This window comes from Penicillium coprophilum, assembly GCF_028826855.1.
Source record: "Penicillium coprophilum strain IBT 35676 chromosome Unknown utg000005l_segment0_segment0, whole genome shotgun sequence".
Classification (NCBI taxonomy): Eukaryota; Fungi; Ascomycota; class Eurotiomycetes; order Eurotiales; family Aspergillaceae; genus Penicillium; species Penicillium coprophilum.
Genome location: NW_026622724.1, coordinates 1,000,505 through 1,022,434, shown reverse-complemented (window position 1 = coordinate 1,022,434; position 21,930 = coordinate 1,000,505). Strand labels below are relative to the sequence as shown.

General features: G+C 48.9%; 6 protein-coding genes across 6 annotated transcripts; 2 read left to right on the top strand and 4 right to left on the bottom strand.

Moving 5' to 3' along the window:
* Positions 1–553: 553 nt before the first annotated feature.
* On the top strand, positions 554–3,396 carry N7500_007969 (uncharacterized protein; the record flags this gene model as incomplete). Its single annotated transcript, XM_056679113.1, has 6 exons — positions 554–612; positions 714–818; positions 937–1,179; positions 1,298–1,325; positions 1,376–1,436; positions 1,484–3,396. 6 exons carry the CDS (start codon positions 554–556, stop codon positions 3,394–3,396), a joined length of 2,409 nt encoding a protein of 802 aa, XP_056529485.1.
* Positions 3,397–4,059: 663 nt separating this feature from the next.
* Positions 4,060–6,688, bottom strand: culA (cullin culA; the record flags this gene model as incomplete). The annotated part of the gene is made up of 5 exons (XM_056679112.1): positions 4,060–4,272; positions 4,301–6,332; positions 6,396–6,412; positions 6,492–6,561; positions 6,639–6,688. 5 exons carry the CDS (start codon positions 6,686–6,688, stop codon positions 4,060–4,062), a joined length of 2,382 nt encoding a protein of 793 aa, XP_056529484.1.
* Positions 6,689–8,004: 1,316 nt separating this feature from the next.
* N7500_007967 (Male sterility NAD-binding) lies at positions 8,005–11,769 on the bottom strand (the record flags this gene model as incomplete). The annotated part of the gene is made up of 1 exon (XM_056679111.1): positions 8,005–11,769. The coding sequence occupies one exon, from the start codon at positions 11,767–11,769 to the stop codon at positions 8,005–8,007; it is 3,765 nt and encodes a 1,254-aa protein (XP_056529483.1).
* A 125-nt stretch (positions 11,770–11,894) lies between these two features.
* On the bottom strand, positions 11,895–15,326 carry N7500_007966 (Male sterility NAD-binding; the record flags this gene model as incomplete). Its single annotated transcript, XM_056679110.1, has 1 exon — positions 11,895–15,326. One exon carries the CDS (start codon positions 15,324–15,326, stop codon positions 11,895–11,897), a length of 3,432 nt encoding a protein of 1,143 aa, XP_056529482.1.
* A 2,133-nt stretch (positions 15,327–17,459) lies between these two features.
* On the top strand, positions 17,460–18,703 carry N7500_007965 (NmrA/HSCARG family protein; the record flags this gene model as incomplete). The annotated part of the gene is made up of 4 exons (XM_056679109.1): positions 17,460–17,502; positions 17,551–17,756; positions 17,835–18,378; positions 18,444–18,703. The coding sequence occupies 4 exons, from the start codon at positions 17,460–17,462 to the stop codon at positions 18,701–18,703; spliced, it is 1,053 nt and encodes a 350-aa protein (XP_056529481.1).
* A 577-nt stretch (positions 18,704–19,280) lies between these two features.
* Positions 19,281–20,691, bottom strand: N7500_007964 (Winged helix-turn-helix transcription repressor DNA-binding; the record flags this gene model as incomplete). The annotated part of the gene is made up of 4 exons (XM_056679108.1): positions 19,281–20,091; positions 20,152–20,281; positions 20,338–20,455; positions 20,530–20,691. 4 exons carry the CDS (start codon positions 20,689–20,691, stop codon positions 19,281–19,283), a joined length of 1,221 nt encoding a protein of 406 aa, XP_056529480.1.
* Between the last annotated feature and the right edge of the window lie 1,239 nt (positions 20,692–21,930).

Sequence of the window (21,930 nt, the reverse complement as noted above, 5' to 3'; positions counted from 1 at the left end):
TTGCCTAAGGAACGCTCTTCTCCCATTGGATTCCGGTCTCAAAATTTGACGTCTGGCTCTATTACTGTTCAAGGGTGCTGGGAACTGTTTTTACTTTATTTTTTCCTTTCATAATTTGTTTTTTTTTGTCTTTCTGGAACTCATTGTCCATAGCTCTACAGGCGTCGTCAAGAAATGGTTGGTGATTAGGAGAAATCATACGGGGAATCTGATTTAGTTCAGCAACGGGGCACTTCATTAACCTTTAATCATTTGAAATATCTACGCAATCCAAGTCAGTTCCTCAAAATGTCCAGCTTTTCCTTAGGTAAATGGTGTGTATGTTGATGCCTTCAGATATTAGCGGGGCTGCCGTTCACCGCCCGTGCGATAACCGTATCAGTGATGTTCCCCTGTTTGCGACGATCTTAGTATGGGAAACTCACGACGAGGGTTGAGAGGAGAAGCACCTCTTTTCTACATATTGCAAACCATTCATTCAAACTGCCAATTCTTATCAGTGTAATTGCATCCTCACAGCCGAACTGAATCTCCTGTCGCTAGGTTCGGCGCGATGGCTGTCCAGCATAAACAAGACCCAATTGTCTTGGTCATAGATTTCCACCATGCACGGTAAGCCACGAGACATTGGTAACCCCTGGGCTCGTATCTTTCAAACGCTGTCAGGGAACGATTCATAGTGGACCTTGACTGATTGAAACATTCACCTCTAGTGGCCCCGAGATTGAGCATTGTATTGCCGACGAAGGAACCGACCCGGCAACCGAGAATGACTGGTCTCTGCTCCCATTCATGGCCCTATCTGACGGCGCACATCTGTATGATTACCCTATCTCGGACAATAATTTCCCTCCCTCCCCTTCTTGGTCTTCTTTGGCGCAGCTCCGCGATTAGGAAGCCGATTTGCGCCAGACCAACTAACCCTTTGGATGGTAGGTCTACCGAGGAATTCTCATACTTCACACTCTGCCGGAAGGAAACATCTACTACACCAGCAACCTCCCTCTTTGGCATCGCCTGCTCCCGCCAGCTCGATTCAAGTCTGCTCATAAACCGCTCGCCCGATGTGACTCGGTCAACGGTACAAAAGGCCGTTGTGGTCGTGACAGATACTCCGCAGCGAGTAGGTCAGCTGCGTGAGAAGCTCTCCGTCGTGACTTCGGCTTGGTTCGCACAACGGTATGTGGAATATACTTGCCCCTGGTGAACTGTTTACTTCCCTGACGCCTTGGCATGGGTCTCGAACCCGGCCTAAAACGTGGAAATGTGGCTAATTGGGCTTTTTTTTTTTTGAAAGAGACTTTTCGGACATTGATATCTTGAAGGTATTTACTAGCTGCGACAGTTGGAGAAAGAAATTCTGACGTGGATACAGAAATTCCGCGAGGGTTTGGTGATTGCTCTATTGAACGATGGCCCTAAAGATCAGAATTTGGGTAAGGATTTCTCTCCGATATATGTGGAAGTCTGCTGATTTGTGAAGGCCTTTCGCTACGGGAGATGATTCACGAATTCAAATTTCAGACTTTGGTTCTTTTCAAGGCACTACTATTACAGCCTAAGATGCTTTTCTTCGGGACGCGCTGTGAGCGCCTGTGCATGATTCAGTTCTCGCTCATATCTTTAATACCCGGGCTCCTCAACCATTTGCAGGACTGTGCAGATCCTGCCTTTGACACTTATTCTCAAACGGTTGAGAAACCAACGTCCCTCAAGACGAGCGACAGGAATTCTTTGCTGGCATATATGGGGCTTCCGCTGCAGATTTTTGGAAAGGGAAGCATGTTTTGCCCCTATACACCTCTCCAGCTACTGGATCTGCTGGCGGATGATGGCACCAAATCATATGTGGTTGGCTCAACAAACTCGTTACTTCTTCAGCAAAAGGATCGCTACAGTGACATTCTAATTAACCTCGACGAAGACAGTATCGTCATAAATTCCCCTTCTCTCCGCAGTGCGCTGGCTCTTTCCGCGGCCGATCGGCGCTGGATTGACCTGCTCACACAAATTGTCAATGACACCTGGGACGAGGAACATCCTTCACAGCCCAAGACCCTTGGCTTTATGGGCTCAGAGGAGTTCATTCGACTGCAGTTCGAAGAATACTTGCTGGCATTATTATCCTCAATGAAATACCACGAGGAGCTCCACCCATCTGATGTTGGAGAATCAGGGAATCTCAGCAAAACCCAGCTGCAAAATTTGAACATTGAAGGGGACCCTGCCATCGACTTCAATACGGAATTCCTGGCCCAGTGGAAAACCACATCTAATTATGCCTTGTTTTCGCGTCTCACCTCGGATGCGCTCCTATTTTCCATCACTGAGCCACGGCATCCAAACGCCGGCGGTCTGACGATGGAAGATGTCCAAAGACGACTCGCACAACAGGTAGCAGACCTCCACCTCGATGAGCGTGTCCGCGAAGGCCGCGAGGCTCTGAACCGCCACTTCTCAACTGGACAAAAGAAAGTCAGCGCGGCATTCACCAGCTTTTGGTCCGACATCGAGTCAATGCGCGAAGCACAACGCAAACGGAACGAAGAGAAAACAGCCTCCCAACCCCAATCCCAACGTGCATCTATCGAAAAAGAAACCCCAATATCACCAACCCCTTCCTCACAAGACCCCACCGATGCCTCCTGGTTCGCAGGCCGGCAAAGGCCCTCCGTCGACTTAACACAGGCCCAGGCCTCCGTGACCGTAGCCAGCCAAAAGGCCAGCTCCTATCTCAGCTCGTGGGGCTCATGGGCGAGCGAAAAGCGCCGTGAATGGCAAGACAAGCGTGTCACATCCCCGGGCCCGAATGCCACTGCCGCTCCCAATGCCGGCATGACTTCACCATCCACACCCGTCTTGTCCGTCGTTACCGAAGCAGCTGAGTTGGACCGCGGCCGTCGCCGTTCCATTCAGCATAATAGTGAAGGCAATGATAGCTCCGAGGGTGGTCTTACTCGCAGCGTCAGTCGAAGGAAGAGATGGAGTAATATCCTTCTCAGGCGCGACAGCGGCGAGTTCCAGCGTTACGATGATGTCTCCACATCTGACTCTGTCGAACCTCCCTTCCCCAAGTCTCCTCTGTCGCAGGGACTCCCGGCCTATGCGGACGATGCGGAACCCAAGGAGACACAAGACCACCTTATTCAGGATGGGAAGACTTCTGGGCGTGATACCGTTGATGCAGATGGCTTCTCTTCTGTGGCTCTCACGCCCGATGAAGGCTTGAGGTTGACTTCAAAGACCGAGGAGATTGTTCCCCAGAGCCCAAAAGAAAAGGAACCTACACCCTCGAGCGGTGAAGTGGTTGATACACCGCCCGAGGAATCGACGGCAGCACTCCCTGTCAAAGAGACGCTTCCAACCCAGAGCAAAGACTCGTCTGGTACGAACTAGTGCGCTGGAGTTGGGAGCTGCGGTTTGATCTGCATTTTTTTCTCGCATCTAGGATGAAGTGCTAAAGGACTCTTTGTCTTCTTGTCTTGTCTCTAGCTTTGCATAGCATATGTATTTTAGCATGGTTTTTATGTTGGTTATACGTAAACATACACTGGGTATGCCCAGTACTACGCATATCAATCTTGATGCCTCTAGACTTTCTTATGGAGCTGGGTCTGCAGCTACCGGAATCTTCGAAGTTATAATAGCCAGCCATGCCGAACAGAACCAACAATTTATTGTGTAGTATTTTCAGAGAAAAAAAAAAGAAAATCAAAGACCAAAGAGCAAAGAGGTCATCATTTGTTTGTCGTCTCAGCGCTATGAAGTGGAAAACATAAGATAAATCGCCGACACAATGAGAAGAATTCATGCGCCTATCAACCTGATTCCATCCGCCGTATAGGAGTCCTATCCTGGACTAGCGGAAATTCCATTCCCGCTTCCTTGCCTTGCTTTTTCATCATTGATGGAAAAGGACAAAAAGGGGATTCAGAGGCCACTAGTTCCAGAAAGAGACAGAAGCAAAAGCAGAGAGCAACCGAAAGAAGGAGATAGAAGCACGTTTGTTGTGCAATATTGAATGGAGGGAGGGGAAGGGGGAGGGGGGTTTAATTTGATTTAAGCAATGTATGAGATTTCGTCGCCGTCCATGCGCTCAATGTAGTCCTTCTCCATGAGGGCTTCAATGTTCTTCTTGATGTCGGGGATTTTAGGCGGGAAGCGGGATTTGACCTGTTGAATCACCTCCTGGACAAGCTGGACATGTTTCATCTTTTTCGCGACTTCATGATTCGAACAATGGCGGACTACAGCAATGTTAGGACCAATGGACTGTTTGGGTATTGGTTAGGAGACATACCTGGAGCAGAAGCTTCCTGTCCTCTTCTATTGTTTTGTGTGTGTCGTCGGCCTCGACCTTTTGCTCAGACTTGATCTGAATGTTCAGGTTAATTTTGACCTTCTTACTCTTGAAGTTGTAGTTCAATGTGAATGAAGTAGAGGGCTCGGGCTTAGCGCCCTCGGGGCTAGCGATGAGGACCTTGGCCTTGAGCAAGATGCTCAGGTTGGGATCGAGGATTTCAGATGCCAGGGAAGTGGCCTTTTCAATCTCGTCGTAGGTCAGAGTGTCGGTTTCGTTGAAAAGGAGCAGAATACCCATCTGGTAGGTTGACACCTGGAAGGTGTAGGGCACTTTGGCGTTTTTGATATAGTTGGCCTTGATTTCGCCCTTGCATAGCTGCCACAGCCATGTCAGCTTGCGGCCGCTGTGCTTGTCAAAATAAAATGTCTGGAACCGTTCGGCGGTCTTGACTATCTCCGGTGGCGCAAGGAATGGCGTGGTCGGCGCATTGAGGGGCCAGAAGCCAGTTCCCAAGATCTGGAAGTGGGCATCGGTCTGCCTCTTTCGATCCTCATCATCCAACACTTTGTCCTGCCAGACCTTGTAGTTGTTATTAAGATCCTTGGATATCTGCATGTCCTGGAACATGCGTTGCAGCTTGTTGGTATATTCGAAACCGCACGCCTCCTTCAGCTTGCTGATCATGCTTGTTTCAGCATCATCAGAAACAGAGCTGACATGAACAAGACGTTTGGCCAGGTTCTTGGAATAGAACTTCTGGAAGACGTCTTTATCTTCGATGTACTTGAAGACTGTCATAATTTGCACCAGCATATCCTCAAGCTCCGACTCTTCAGCCGACTTGGATCCTTTCTTGAGCAATGAGTCCGTGTATTTTGCTAGAAGCTCGGGGGACTTTGAAGAACTGGTCTTGCAGATGCGGTTTCGGTTGACAAATTCTCGGCAGGCGTTATCAAGGGAACGCACGAATTCGGCCTCGCCATTGAAGGCCTCATCGACCAAGCTCTGGTACCGTGTGTGGACATGCAGTAGCGCATCAACATACAACTTGGGCTCGAGTGTTTCTCCCTCCGAAGCGACCTTTTCGACAGCAGCCAGACCGGCCCGTCTCACGTGGTTCTCAAATGTCGTGCGGAGAGGATCCAGACCTTCCTTAATTCGTGATAGGAGTCGATACATACGAGCAAGATCATCCTGGCGTTCATTATCCAGCAGGACCTGGAACTCGTCACGAAGCAAAGTCGAGTGGGCGGTGACAAGAACAGCCAGGCATGTATCGGTCAAGCTCTTGGTGACATCTGGGTGCAAATACAAACCGACCCGATCCTTCTCCTCCCCCAGACGCATTTCTGCCTTCTTCATATATTCCACCACGCTGTTTTCAGCCACGAACTGCCGCGACTCATTTTCATAATAAGTTTTGGTGGCGCGAATGAACGGTTGCTGGAAGTACTGCCGATAGACATCTAGTGTCGACTTGGAGCTATCATTCTCGTCCAAACCCAGTGACACAAACGAATCCACAATGGATTTGATCTGCGACTGCTCAATGGTTTCTCCATTCCGTTGCTTCTCAATCAGGTTCAGAACAGCGTCCATGACCTTCTCATGAACTTTGTCGAAGAAGTCCCCTTTCCATTTGACCAAGTGTAGTGTGTAAACGTCGTAGACATTTTTCTTACCCTCGTCGATCTCACGCTTAACCCAGTGACGATTGAGATAGCGGAAGATGTGGTTCACGTATTTGGCAGCGGTGGTGTAGCGGTACCATTCGCGGATGTAGAAGCCAAGCAGGCCTTCCTCGGTGTGGCTTTGTGATTGTTTGAAAACTCCACTTAGGTGGCGGGAGAGGTATTCGCCAAGTAGTTTGTAAAGTTCCTCGCCCAGCAAATGAGCTTTGGTCCAGGTCAGCTCATCACGGGAAGCCGAGGGTGCGGCACGAAGGAAAGAAAACGAACCCCCACGTGATCCTTGTAGACCTTGACCGCTAGCGACGGCTTTTTGGGATGTGCAAAAATTATGGACAGCCCTAACACGAGATTGTGAGCGCAGTTCTCGTCAAATAAGAGGTAGGATTGAATCTTGAACACACGTGTATAGACCCATGTACTAGACAAAAACAACTGGTCAGCTTCTACCTTCAAACACTCTCACCAGCAGGTAGTAAATTGGTCCTCATTGTACTCACAGTCTTCATATCGATACCGGAGTCAAGGTTGAGCATGACACTCTCGATTCCTGTTTCTAGGAATGACCAACTAACCCACAGTTAGCTCACACTGTACAGCCGCGTGGAAGCAATGTCTTCGATCATTGTCGATCATTGTCTGCTCACGTTGAATCAAGGTCATCCTTGTGAGGTACCGGTGGCATTGCGAGAGACATCGCGGTTGCAGGGAGTCAAGTGGGATGCGGAAGAAAGCGAGTGGTCGAGGCCGGGGGTCCTGGTCCAAAATTCAGTAACGCGCTCCTGACTCTCAGAAATGACCTGCAAGTTACGCATCATTACCTCAAGACGGGTGTAGCGCCACAGTCACGCCTCAAAGATCCTCGGGTGATCAAATGAGTGTCGGCGCTTGGGAGGGGGGGAGGGGGGTTGGGAAGAGCGGGGTTCGGGCAGTCAAAGAAGACAAGCCAGAAGAGCGAAGATACAACCCTCGGGAACTTGAAGAGCAAATATGAGAAAAGAGATTAGGCAGAAGGGAGCAGAGAATGATGAGGCTGAGAAGGACCAGAGCGTGGGGATGGCCTTGTTGCCGCAGGCGGTGAGGTGGCGGAGCTTTCCCGCCAAATCTACATCATCGGCTTGGATGCTTGAACGATTCTACATGCACCTTGTATCAATTACACTGTATTTTTTTTAGCAATCAAATTGAAATGAGAATTCAGTATCTCCTCTTGGATCTTGCTTCTCTTCAATTACCATTTTATGGTATCCCAACATATATCTGTCGATCTTTGATCCACAGATCTATGTTTCTTCCCAGTACTCTTATACACAGAGACTTTGCGTACCAAACTCACCCAGATATATACTGGCAAGGCTTGATTGCAGATTGAGTACCTTGCTGTCTCGAGACTTTGGAAACAGTTGGGGAAACTTGTCCTACAACCTTCAAGTCTCCTGAGTAAACTAACCTGGTGCACAAATATATACTCTGTACCCATGACGACATTAACATATTCTGAGATCATTGCATACTTATTTACGTTTGCCAGGCAAAGAGATTTTATGTGCTCGATAATGACTGCAGCAGCAGAAGAAGAAGAAGGTATAGTTCATCCAAAATCTTCTATCTACAGGATTTTTTTAGTGTTCTCATCAGCTTGAACTGTTTTGGTATGACGAGAATTGGACAAGTCTGTATAGTTCGCATTTCTTTCCGCTTTTTTCTGCCGTCTAGCCATCAAAACGAGAAGAGGAAATATCCAAAAATATGTCCAAAAATATTTGAGATGAATGACAAGAAGACACCACCAGGCCATTCAAATGACCAGTCTCATTCAATATAGAAACCATGCAGCCTGGAAACACGTGACTCCAATCTGGGCTGTTTTACTGTTCTCTGTTTCTTGGCTTTGGAGAGTGTTAAGCTAACATCATATTACTATTAGAATGTTGACTAGATTATTTGATATTCAAATTGCTCCTAAGCAGCCATTCTCGGAGCTACAGACTTGAGGCACTTTCAATCTTCCACCTAGTTGGGTCTCCGGCCGAATAGGTTAGATGACACCAGCATCAGACCACTCTCAATCTCAATTGATCCTGCAGAGCAGATATGTTGTACATTCTGGATCACCGAGCGGAACAGGAGGCTTTGCAGCGTGGCAGAGGTCTCAATAGGATCGGCATAGGAGGACCCCAAACGACCATTATTTGATTCCAAAAATTCGAACACCGGCCACAGCAGATGCTCTCCCCCTGTCGCCATCATGCTTCCTTTCATCTGATGTAACCAGTTGATTCCCTGACAAGGCTGAAGAGGATTACCAAAAGTTTGGTGGCATGCTGCTGATACCGCGCGCCAAAAGTCCGGGGCGGCCAGGCCATCTGTGATGGATGTGATCTGAAGAGACTGGGGGCTATCATTAGGACCCATTGTGTCTCGTTGCCCATCCAGAGTTTGACTGGTGATCAGGCCTGCAACGAGATTTACGGGGGAGATGAAAATCCATGAGTTGGAGTCCTCTTCACTGTTATAAAGCCCACAGGACACAGCAGAGCCCACCACACGCCAAACATAATCGCTTATATTCGCCATCCCGTTCTCTGTGGACCCGATTATCCACCCTGGCCGAATGATGTTCGTGTGGATGTGTTTGCAGACTGAGTCTCGTTGAAACTCTTTGATAACCAGTTCTGACATGAATTTACTTTGACTATATCCATCGGAGGTAGAAAGTAACTTGGCCAGGCTGCGATCGTCATCCACGGCCGAGGAGCTGGGCAGGAGGGCTGAAACGTAAGTGAACGCCACAGGATGGGCCAGCTGCGATAGGGCACTCAAAAGATTGATTGTGCTTTCTGTGTTGACCGACTGGAGTTTGCGGTAGTCCTGACCCCAATGAACCCAGGCGCCGTTGTGAATCACAGTATCGAATCCATCGCCCGAGTGGTCAAGGCCACAGAGGATCTTCCACCGAGTTTCGGACAACCCCAAACAAGGCTGAGACAGACACCCCCGCCATGTCCGCACCCGGCTTCGATATGACTCTCTCCACCAGCCTGCACCATGGGCGGCTTGGACGACACGCCTCATCGCCATCTTGTCTGATTCAGCGCGAACGAGAACCGTGACCGACTGCACACGGGGATCTTCTAGCAACGCTTTCAAGATGTGGGCCCCAAGAAAGCCGGTGCCGCCTGTTAACAGAACGCGACCAACTCGACGCTCGTTCCCATTGGAACGTCCACCGAGACTGGAACTTGCCAGCTTGCGCGAATGCGCGCAGATACCACGTATTCTGTCCCGCAGGATGTGATACTCAGACCAAAGGTCCATTGTCAGCGACGGCTCTTGCTCCAGGCTTTGCGTGGTAGGTGGCATTGACACCATAAGAGCCACGTCACGAACAGTCAAGCCGGATCGGAAGAGCGGTGCCATAGGCAGACGAACGTCGAAGCGGCTGGAGATGGCGACGGAGATAGCCATCATGTCAATTGAGTCCAGACCAATGCGAGACAGGGTAACGTTTTTCCCCACCACGCGGTTTCTGTCTAGTTTCAACCGCGAATGAAGAGCGTCAGCTACCACTTCTGACACTATCCAGGCAGTGGTCTCTGTGGATGCCAACGGAACATCGCTTGCCTGAGCGCCAGAACAGCCGAAAGTCAGGAGTGACTCGGGCGTCAGCGACGCGGCTGCGACTCGAACCTGTCGTCGATCAGCCTTGCCGGAAACCGTGAGTGGCATTCGGCGGGCGAGAAGCCACATTGAGGGGATCATGACTGCCGGCAGCGTGGCTGAGAGCTCCCGCTCAACTTGGCTGACCATCTTCACGAACCGGGAACTGGGGGGAACGAATAGGAGCCCGTCATTGGCCTCGGCCTGGGAGGTGGACGTGCTAAACATTCCCTCGTCCGATGTCTCAACCATTGCCACCAGCACATGATGGGTGTCTCCAATTTCCTCTGTCTTGGGTTTGATGATGTCCGCCATAATCGTGGTGAATTGAGCTCCAAGGGCTTCCGTCAGGTGGTGCTCAACATCCATCAAGTTCACGCGCTGACCGCGCAATTTCACTTGGTGGTCTTTACGACCAAGAAAGAGACAGGTGCCATCGGGATTGATCCGCACCAGGTCTCCTGTCTTGTATAATCGCTCCCCGGACGAATTCATCTCGGTGGACCATCTGGTTTTGTCCAAGAACACAGCACTGGTCTTTTGCGGCTCATTCAGATAGCCGCGGCCAACGATGCGTCCTTGGAGAACCAATTCTCCGATCGCTCCGATCGGCATTAACCGATCGTGGTCGTACTGGTCTACCACCCACAGCGTACAGCCCATCCCTGTCCCAATGTTGCGAGGGTCAACGGACACACCGTGTATGGTGTGGACGGTTGCTCCAGTGCAACATTCAGACGGTCCGTAACCACACAATAATGTGACCGCGGGCGCCCATACTGCGACTTGTGATGGTAGCAACGTCTCTCCTACTGCGACCACGGTTCTCAAGCTGGGAACGTCGGTTGGCGTAATCAGCCGAAGCATCGATGGGGTGGCGCACATCCATTCAGCTCGGTATTGTCGAATGGCTGAGCCAATGCCCCCAGATAGCTCTTCAGATGAAGGGATGCACACGCAACCCCCACTAGACAACGTCGTGAGAATCTCCACTGCAAAGGAGTCGAATGCATACGACGATAGCTGCAAGACACGGGTGCCTGCTCTGATGTAGAGTTTCTCACGCTGGGCAATCATAGCGGAGCAGTACGATCCGTGTTCAATCTCCACGCCTTTGGGGTTCCCGGTCGATCCGGAGGTAAACACGACATAGAGAAGGTCATTGTGACAGACAGTATCTGAAAGGTCGTCTTGCGGAGCGAATTGTTGGATGCCTTCATCCCGCATCATCTGCTCGGAGAATAGTAGGATTTGAGGCGCAAAGCTCTCACAATACCCCATGCATGTAGCTGACGTTAGGACCCACCGCGCCGCAACTGTTTTGCATATGCTTTGGTTTCGCTCAAAGGCCGAATTTTGATCTAGCAGGACAAAGGCAGCCCCGGTTTTCATGACAGAGAGCATGGCAATGACCACCCACTTGGTGCGTTCCAAGCAAATGGGAACAATGGCTCCTGCCCCAATGCCCATCTCCCGCAGGCCGATTGCACCTTTATCAGACAATCGCTGTACTTCGTCGTACGTGAACGACCCATCCCAGGAGCAAACACCCTGCTCTTGCGGGCGGATCTGGCATTGAAGTTTGACAAGCCCATGGATAGTGTAGTCGACGCGAGAAGGAGGGGGCAGTTGCCACTCGCACAGCTGCACCTGATCGGCTATGCCTAAACAATCCAGTTCCTCTAGTCTGGCGGATTGCGGTCCATTCAACTGGGACAGGATATGACTGAACTGACGAATGATGCGCTCCCCTTGGGTCGGGGGAACGATTTCATCATCCAACAGGAGTTCCAACTCCCAACTTTGATCTATCTCACCGGGAGTACAGATGAGAACCATCGAGTACCCTGGAATAAATCCGTCTGCCCCTGTCCGCTCTTGGACGGAGTCAAAGACCGTCGACTTCAGCGGATCTTTACGCGGCTGGATTACGACCAGGGTCTGGAACATACACGCAGTGGACGCCTCGGGGCTGACACGAGAAATAGAGTGCAATCCCGCATGTTCGAACTCAATGGTGGACTGCATGTTTTCTTGGGTCATTTGGAGTGCCTGGTCAATGCGCATAGATCGATCGATCGTGTGCCCAAATGGGATGGTGGCCAACGTTGGCCCCATGATGCTGTCCACCCCCGGCAAAGATGATAGCCTTCCGTTGCTTATGGTTCCATAAACCACGCCAGGGGACTGCGTATATAAAGAGATGAGGATGGCCCATGCCAAATGGACATTGATCGCCGGGGTCACCCGAGGGCCAACAGTTTCTGTCTGGCCAGTTTCCTCCATCCCTGGCGGGGGGTCTGCGGAGGTTGGTGACGATAGGTTAATCGAATGTTGAGTTGAGCAGCCCGGTTGATTGCGACGGCTTCGGGGAAGACGGCCGCGTTGAGATTGTGACAGTAGGAACGCCAAAATTCCTGTTCGCCGACAAGGTCCCGATCTTGCAGGAAGCGTACGAAACCTGAGAATGGACGCGGAGGCAGTGACTCGCCTCGGTAGGCGGCCTCTACATCCTGTAACATCACTTCCCATGACCAGCCATCATAGACTGCATGATGGATAGTGACCACGAGTTGTGCCTTTGGCGTGGCAATGTTATTATTCTCTGCGCCGGAGTGCGTTTCTGGCACTATGAGACCGACAACGACCAATGGAGTCCCGGGGCCCATTTCCTTCGTCGCGTCACTTGTCAAATACTGTTCCTCGGATCTATAGGATGGAATTGGGAGCTCATGGTGATCTGTGACGACCTGGTACACCCCAATGGACGTTTGGATAATGCGGGTTCGCAGTATGTCGCTGGATTGGATCAGAGTGTTCCAGGCCCTCACCAACCGAAGCCGGTCGACATCAGGAGAGAGCGTTAATGTGAAATGATCGATGTAAGCCCGGGAGCCAACGGAGGTGGTGGAAAATAGACCCTCTTGGATAGGTGTGCATGGGTAGATGTCACGAATCGACTCTTCCCTAACACCACACTGCTCCTGGGCCGCCTCCAGGATCTTACTGCGGTCATCGCTATTTTCCGGGAGCATGGAAAAAGAAGGAATGACAGTAGACCCCGCGGCCGAAGGGATTGAGTCGCAGTTCTCAAGCTCCTCCGCTAGGTCTGCTAACTTCAGATCGTGTTGCAAAAGATCCATGGCCTTAAGAGATATCCCCGACTTTTGGGCGAGACTGACTAGTCTCACAGCGGCCAAAGAATCTCCACCCATGTGCACAAAGGCGCTATTCATATCGATGTCTGTCGCCTCTAACCTCAGAATCTTACAAACGAGAGATGCCACTTGATGTTCGGCCGTGGAGATCGCGATTCTCTTGGGATTCCCATTTGTCTTCGACTTGAGGAGTTTCGTCATCTCTGATTCTGATCGACCAGTGAACATAGCGGCGAGCTGTTTCCGGTCGACCTTGCTGGTAGGTGTCTTTGGCAGAGCCGACACTTCAATCACAAAAGCCGGTATCATGTACCGCGGAAGATGGTGCCGCATCTCATCCCGGATCGCATCTTCTCGACCGTAACGCCTCATTTCTGTATCTGCGTTGTCCTTGCACATTGAGGAAACTTTCAATCCATCGTCTTTCGTCGATCTCTCTGCCACGAAGGCGACGACAATGTCTTGCTGGTGTGCGCCAGGCGAGGCCAAGACATCCACTGAAATGTCCAAGTTTGTCTCCATTTGTCGCAGGGTGAATTCGATGTTTTCGATGTCTATTCGTTGGCCGTTGATCTTCCGCACATTGTCTCTTCGGCCCAAGTATCGCATTGAGCCATCCCAGTTGAATTGGACCAAGTCGCTGGTCCTGAAGAAAGTACCCCGATGTGGAATGGAAAAGGTAGACCTCCAAGTGGGCGCCGAAACGAAGACTTCCTTGGTCTTCTCTGGCTGGTTGAAGTATCCGTGAGCAACAATGGGTCCCTCGACGAGCAATTCCCCTATTCCTCCAATTGGGGTCAGGATGTTCATGTCATTTGGGTTCACTACCCAACCAATGCACCCGACCGGCCGGCCAATTGTGCCTTCCACCCAACGCCGAGGGTCCATTCGAGTTGACACACATATGCTCACTTCGGCCGGTCCAAACCCGTTGTACAGCCGACTACCCCATGTTTGGACCAGGTCATTGCCTACCGCCTCTCCGCCAACAACAATGGTATCCATAGTGGGGAATTGCGATGGGCTAAAGGTTCTGAGCATTGTGGGCGTGATGAACGCCCATGTTGTTTGATGTTTTGTAGCGAAAGACGGAAGATCGTGCAGCCTTTCCTCCTCGGATGGGGTATATACTGTCCCTCCTCTCACCAGTGCATGGAATATTTCGTAAATAGCCATGTCGAATGCATACGATGAGAATTGCAGGGTTCTGGGTGGTTTGTCGATTCCCGTGGCAAGGCCGTGATGGTCCATCGTTGTGGCAATGGCCCGATGACTTAAGAGAACGCCCTTGGGTTGACCCGTGCTACCAGAAGTGAAGAGAACGCACGCAACATCTTCTTGGTCGCCGCTCGGGAGTTGCCAGTTGGCTGATGGCCGAGGGAATGATCGCAGCGTTGTCTCTGAAACGACTATGCGGTCGACACCCTTTACGCGCGTCAATCGATCATATTCGGTCTCCGAGGTCAGAACTACCTTGGAGCCTGTCTGTTCCACGACTTTCGCAATATAAAGATTTGGATGACTTGCACATATCGATGTGCTTGCCGCTCCAGTTTTCAAGACAGCCAGGATACTGACAATAGCCCAGAGTGACTTTTGGAACAGGATGGGGACAATTCCTCCCCTCCCAATGCCACGCTCGACTAAGGTGGCAGCCAAGGTAGACGATAGCTCATCCAATTGTGCATATGTCAGACATCCTTCAGTGGTGACAGCCGCGGGTTCGTTAGGTCTTTCACGAGTCCTGGCTTGAAATGACTCGTGCAGCCGACCTTGCGACACCATGATCTGGCCTGAGTTCCACTGCATCAGGGTGTTCTTGTCTTGGACACTGATTATATCGACATCCCGGAGAGACTGAGTGCGATCTTGCTGCGTGAGTTTCTGTACAATGCTTTGGTATTGGGATAAGAATCGCTGAGCTTGTTGATCCATGCATTTCGTGGAGTCATGGTATACGTGGACATCAATAGTTGCGTCCGTCTGCCAGCATATCAATCGAAGGGCTTCGTGCGGGTGGAGTCGGAAGTTCCCACGTATCCTCGGATGGCAGTCAAAGATGCCCAGTGTCACATGGGAGGTGTGTTGGTTGTTCTCTGCCGCGTGGGATGCTGATTTGGCGGGATCGCTGGGAAATGTGAGGAATTCTGCTACCTGATCTAGGGCGGACTCAATTGACGATTCTGGCTGTGAGTCGAATGGGATCTGCGCCACGAACTTCTCGTTCTCACACACTGAGAGGAGTAACGTTTCAGATCGATTGTATTCTTTCAATAGGATAGCCCATGCTAGGACCAAGAGCGAAACTGTCTCCTTTGATCGCCCCCTTCCATGGCCATCCAGCACAGACCGAATCTGCCGAATGTCGCAGTCTTGTATTTCCTGACCGGTCAAGTCTCTTGGTTGTGGAAACAAGCAATCTCCGGAGATTTTTAATCCCCCTTCCTCGTGTTTCTCTGCTATTGAGCCCACGCAGGAATTGAGAAGAAGCTCTGGCACTTGATGTACCCCAATCATTTTCAAATGAACGACCTAAGGATAACACAAAGTGTGAGTGCGACAAGTGATATAGTGGGCATGGAGATTTGTCTTATTGCTGGTCAGTAACAGAAAGACCTTTAAATTTCCAGTTTGCTTTTCTCATATCCTCAGCCAGCCATCTCTTCACCATGCCCTATTTTTTCACGATATACAAATTCGTGCGACTCGACTCCTGCACGTCCGGCGCCATTAGAATGCCCACAGTCCCTTGCCGTTTCTTTAAGCCGCCCTTACTGTCCACAAATACCGGGCCATCTAGGTTCTGCCAATCATTTACACGCCAAGATAAACTACAACGCCGTAGCACCTGGTAAAAGCAAAAAGTGCTGTCGCCATATGACGACTCGTGCACTATGCAGACGTAGACTATGCTAGACTACGGTAGAATATGCAGGATCATGCAGGGAATTATTTCTCGGACCCCAAGCCTTTCTATAGCGAGTGCTAATTATAAAGTATCGGGTATCAAATATCAATCTTCTATTGCGACATGCTCTCTGTAGTTTTGAATCTACAGATAACAGTGCTACAAATGAGTATTCCCAGAGCCGGCACGATAAATCCAATAGATCCGATACAACCCTGAAAGTACTCAATCTGATGGTTTTGTTATATTAATTTTAGGACACTATTTATCTCTTTCCTAAGAGGGGTTGAGTATGAACTGCAATACTGCGTTTCAATATATAGGGCGTACTCCATACACATACATGCATTGAACACGGTAGATTGTAAAAGGATACAAGATTATATATTAGATCGTTCAGGACACATTACGATCGGACATTGTATGACCTATATACATTGCTTACGAGCACACCCAAGAACAGAGGTGTTAGTGTTCGCCAGTTCAGCCTACTGCTTGCGACAAATCATGAGTTCCCTTATACGGAGTACAACTTAACTAAATAATTAATATTTTACCAGAGAACGTGTATTCAATGTCATATTACTTTTTAAGAAATATTCACATAAATTGTACGAATATTGAAGGTGGATCAAGCTATTGTGGATATAGCTGAGCTCGGGATCGCCGTGTAGATCTCTTGTGGGCTAGCTACATCCACTTACGTAGGTACTCCGTACATAAACAAGTATAATTTCTCAAAAGAAAAGGCTAAATAGAGTTCAAATAGGCGAATACCTAGGTACTCCTTATCCGTTAGAATCTGTTCATATAAAATAACTCCTTTCCAGCGTTAGAATATAGATATAATTTCTCAACTCTAGAATCTGCCCAACTTATAGTCCCGAGTTGTATGACGTGTGAGTTTCTGAGTAGTATACTAAGCTGGGACTAGAGTCATGAATGATCGACAGCTAGGGGTTTGAGCGACATGGCAACTTTCTTATCAAAAATGACAACCTACGCTGTAAGGGGAGAATCCATTCCACCTGCAGTGATCTAAAGGTACTCCGTGCGGACTACTCCCTATAGCCTCAACCCACAGACCGCTATTTTGCTTTGCTCTGATCAGCTTGCATACCAAGCATAAGGCGTATGGATGCCACGCCAGCCATTCCCATCAACAAGTGCAGAGTAGTCCGTAATGAAGATCAATATCCCTTGTTACTGATCACCAACGCCTCAGTTTAACCATATTCCCACAGGTGAGCTTTGATTCAACCCTTTGAGTGGATTGGTTCCATCGACGAGGACACTTTACATGCTGAGTTACACTGTTAGAGGGACGTTGTCACCACTACATGTCGTAGGGTCTTAGTGTCAATTCCAAATGTCTTTTGTGTCGGATTTCTGCAGTAGTAAATTGAGGCTTGCAGGCTCACTTTCCACGTCACATTGCAGACGGGTTCAACCGCTGAGGGGCCTGACCTAATGTACCGGTCCATCCTTTTCTGTTCTTTGCCCTCTATCACACTCACTGCATGCATGCTAGAGCCCGTATCTTGACAATCTCTGCCCGGTGCAGAAATCCGGCCTTATTCCCCACTTTATTTCATCCTCTATGACCAGTCGAAGTACAAAAGGGGCTGCACTGCGTTCAAAGTCCATTACATAGACCCAACAAGCAAGTCTGCCGCAATCTGTTTGCTTTGCAGAAGCTATCTTATCTTGGCTGACCTGTTTATCTAGTTGTTGAAAAAGACATGACTAGACAAAAAAGGGCAATCGCCGTTATCGGGGCGACTGGTGAGTCGGCTGCCCCTGATTTCCATACCAAATTCTCACAATAGACAGGCAATCAGGGAGGCTCTGTTGCTCGTTCACTATTGGATAATGAAGCCTTCGAAGTGCGATGTATTACCAGAGATGCGTCATCGCCCCAAGCCAAGGCTCTCATGTCTCTCGGTGCCAGTGTAGTTCAGGCAGACGCTACACAACGTTCGGAGCTGGAGAAGGCGATTTCGGGATGTTATGGGTTGTTCGTAAACTACAGTGTCTATGTAAGCTTGACAGTGCCCCCTTCGCTCCTACTCAGTTTATTTTCATCACGCTAATCTCACCGTTTCCCTCGTTACTAGGGTGCTGATATTGAGGAAGCAGAACGCCTGGGGAAAGACATATTCCTTGCAGCGGCGGCAGCGGGAATCAAGCAGGTTGTCTTCAGCTCTGAACCTCATCCAGAGAAGCTCACGAGTGGCAAAGTTCCACTCGATTACTTAGATGGTAGGAAATTAATCCACCTGTTTATGCCCAGCCTTGCTAACCCCGTCTTCTGCTCTTTTCTCCCAGTGAAAGCACGAGTGTATGAATGGGTCTATCAGACTCAGAACTTTGACTCTTTCACTCCCATCATGCCCGGTTGGTTTATGGAAAACATGCAGGATTCTCTTATGCAAACTCTGCTCGACGGATTTCCGTCCAAAAAAGACAACGATGGATACTTGACATGCCGCTCGCCCTTGTGGGGTGGGAACGAAGATGTTCCCTGGATCAGTATAGGCGACGACTTTGGAGATTTGGTTCACGGTATATTCCTCGATCCTATTCGATGGAATTACCGGCCTGTTCAGGCGGTTGCTGATCCAATGTCGTTTGGCGAAATGACTCGCATCTTTTCTCTTGGTATGTTCAATTCAAGCCCCAAAGGCTAGGCAAACCGAAGAATTGTGAACTCACCTTCCACTTAGTCACGGGACAGAAGACACGATATATTCCATGTGACCTTTCAGAGGTGGTGTTTGGGGTAAAATATGATAACCTAAAGAATCAAGACCCAAGCGCCTTGTTTAGATATGCTCAGCTACGAGATGGTGAGTATTACGGTAATGGCCCTACTGAGAACCGCACCGCCAGCCAACTCAAGAAAGCTGCTTTCAAGGCCAAGGGTGGGAAAGGTCGCGAAGCTCTTCTCACACTGCGGGAGTACATTGAACGAGAGTTCACCTGAGAAGGACCCGGCTTGTCGGATAAACAAAAGCGTCCTGGCAGTTGTATCTTTAGATAGGGCGGTCCTATTATATTGAAAAAATGCAAACACTCGTCTGAGATTTGTTATCCCAAAGTCATGTGGAGGGAGAATATACTTGTTGTGATTTAGAGGGTGATTGATTCCATGATTGATTTTGCGATGCGCACCAGTCTCATGCCATAGCACGATGGCATCACAGGGTATAATATATAAAACATGGCCTTCATGTTGATATGCCAGCTTGGTTCTTCCGAAACGAAAGAAATTTTTTGAGACCATGCGGCTTACTTTCTGATCACATTTGATTTCTTTTCTAAATTACGTGAGGTATAGTAGGTATCTCGATTTAGATTTACAAGTCAAAAGTCTCAGCGGGTGGGAATTCAGGGTCCCTATTGATATATCATCACCTTAAGAAAGAGACTATGTTAAGTCCGCAAGAATGGAAGTCATATGATTGAGAAATTTTTCATATTGCATTGTGTTATAGTTAGTTGCTCATGCGAAACCAGTGAGTTTGTCCTTCATCACAAGATAGGGTATGTAAGATGAAGCCTTAAGTCTTGACCACGGCTTCCAACACTGTCGCACGGCGGCTGCCATTATCATCTGGTGATGCCCAAATGTTTACCAGCTTTAACTGGGCAGAGTCCAACAGGGCTCGCCATCCTGACTCAGATCGCTCTGGGGCGGAGAAGAGAGTCATCATAGCCCAGTCATCCCGAGCTTGTTCAGGTGACAGATCCGCAGGATTGTCGGAAAGGACCCAGTCGTGGATGAGCAGAACCGAATCCTGATCCATCGCGGCACGAATGTTTTCCAGGATCTGACGAGATTGGACCTCGGGCCAATTATGCAGTACCCTGCCCAAAAAGTAAACATGAGCATGCTCGACTGGCTGTTTATTGAAAAAGCTGTACTCTATGCGTTCCAAAGAACCCTGAGTCCCAGCTTCTGAGATGGCATCATGGCTTTTCACATATTCTGGGCCGTCCTGTACAATGAACCGACACGGTAAGTGGGAGAATCTACTCATCACTGCCTTGGCCTCGTGTCCATGGCCTCCTCCCACGTCGACAAAAGTCAAAGATTTTTTGTCCTTATGAGATTTGTCATACAACTCCTGGAATTTAGGCTCAATTGGGAACCACTGAGCCCACTGTGCGGGAGTTCCGTCTCCCGCAGTAGCCTCCATGAAGCGGTTAAATGCATCCTGTAACAGAGGCTGGGATGGGAGCCATTCAAAGAAAGGCAATGATGTTCCAAATGTGTGCTGGAAAACACCACGATTGGCATTGGTTGGGTTATGATACCCGTTGCTTTCGAAGAAAGAAAGCGTGTTTGCAGACATTTTGAGTGCGATATCACTAAAACAATGGTTAGGTCTTCCAAGGAGCCCAACATGAGCCAGGATCCATCACACTTACAGTGTCATTACAATACAATCATGAACCATCGCACCTTCTTTGAGGGATTTGCTGGATTTGTTTGGTTTGTACTTTCCATCTTCGGTGATATCAAGAAGACCCAGGCCAACCAAAGCCCTCAGAATACGCGCTTCGATCCAACTCAGCATTCGTACCAGACAGGGGAAAATCATCCTCAGAACTTACAGGATAGCGCAGGATCACATCCACTGTGATCGGCCACATCACATGGCCCAAATATGGGTTGAGGTTGATCAAAAATTCCCAATTGGATGGCCAATCTGGCAATCACCAAATCTTGGATCTATTTCACTGTTAATACATCTATCCAGTCTTCCATCCAACCGTGAATGGTAAAGGTAAAGAAGGGTTGCACACCTGGAAGGCTTGGCTCATGAGTCTGTCCGCGGGGTCCTCTAAGACCTTGCTAAGCGAGACACAAGCTTGATGAAGCTGGGCGACATCTTCTTTCTTGGTTTCAGGATTATTAATGATATCCTTGGCCTCGTTGATGGCGGAGATTATGTGTGGAGGCACCATGGCTAGTAATGTTCGGCAAGCAAAGTTCAATGAGGTTGAGATTGTACTTTTCTGGGATCTATATCTGCGATTTTGTAAGCAATTGACATACCGGTAAGCTCTTGGTCATGTGCCTCTGTTTGACTACCTACCTAGTTTACACCGCTCTATAGTGCGCATTTGGCGAAGAATAGATATGTCAAAAGATAAATGGGTTACGTGGATGATATGCACTGTATTGTACATTGTGGGCTTCAGGAATGTAGTCATTATGCATGGTGCGGTTACAACATATGTTGCATGTGCTGGATCGCGGGTGAGATGTCATTAGGGTTCATATTCCATTCCACGTCTCAGCCAGCCTCATGGAATACTTAGGAAGATCAGAAGCAAGGGGCCACCCGCGCATACACTGCATACACACTAATTATGCGTAGAAAGGCCCGTGTGGCACACAGAAGACTTAGCGTGGATATATGATTTTCAGTGGATATCGATCTTTTGGATACTCCATTCTTTTCTGAAGCATTCCCTTCGAAGTACTTTGTCATGTTTACATTCGCAGATCTGATCATGTCCTTGTGCTACCTAAGCTATTGAGACATGCCTTACTCTACTCCGTACGTTCCTACCAAATAGTGAAAATGAAATGATTGGATAATTCGACTGACCGCCCGTTTCTATCCTACAGATGTTGTAGATCTATGGATACAGTATTTGGTGTTTTCCGATCCTATCACTTCGAGAACGATGGAGAAATTTGGTTTATTTAGTATTTCAGAGAACTAGAGGCTAATACTCTTGTAAGTAAGTGTATAGTTTACAGAAAGTTTGATGTTCTAGGTGTAGTACTCCATAGACTGATCAATTACAATGACTGGACATGGCTTGAAGATTTTGCAACCCTTGGACCCGCACCCCTGATTATACCTATACTATACGGAGTACGAAGTTCTGCCCATCAAACTATCCATGGATTCAGACTACAGAATCTAGTACGACGTATACCACCCCTGTCTCAATGATAGCTTCTAAACGGGGCGGCATCGTCTCAGAAAACTGCTTCAAGCAGAAATGCAGGCGAATAGTTTTTCTATTGTTTCGCGTCCTACCTTATCGTCGCTTGTACAGCGCGTTTCAAGTAGGTGGTATAAATATATGGCAGAGAGAGCAAAAACTAATGTCCAATGACGTGATTATGTATAGGAAATTGAAAATTGAACTGCGGCATTTCGCATACAAGGCGGTATATTAAATGCC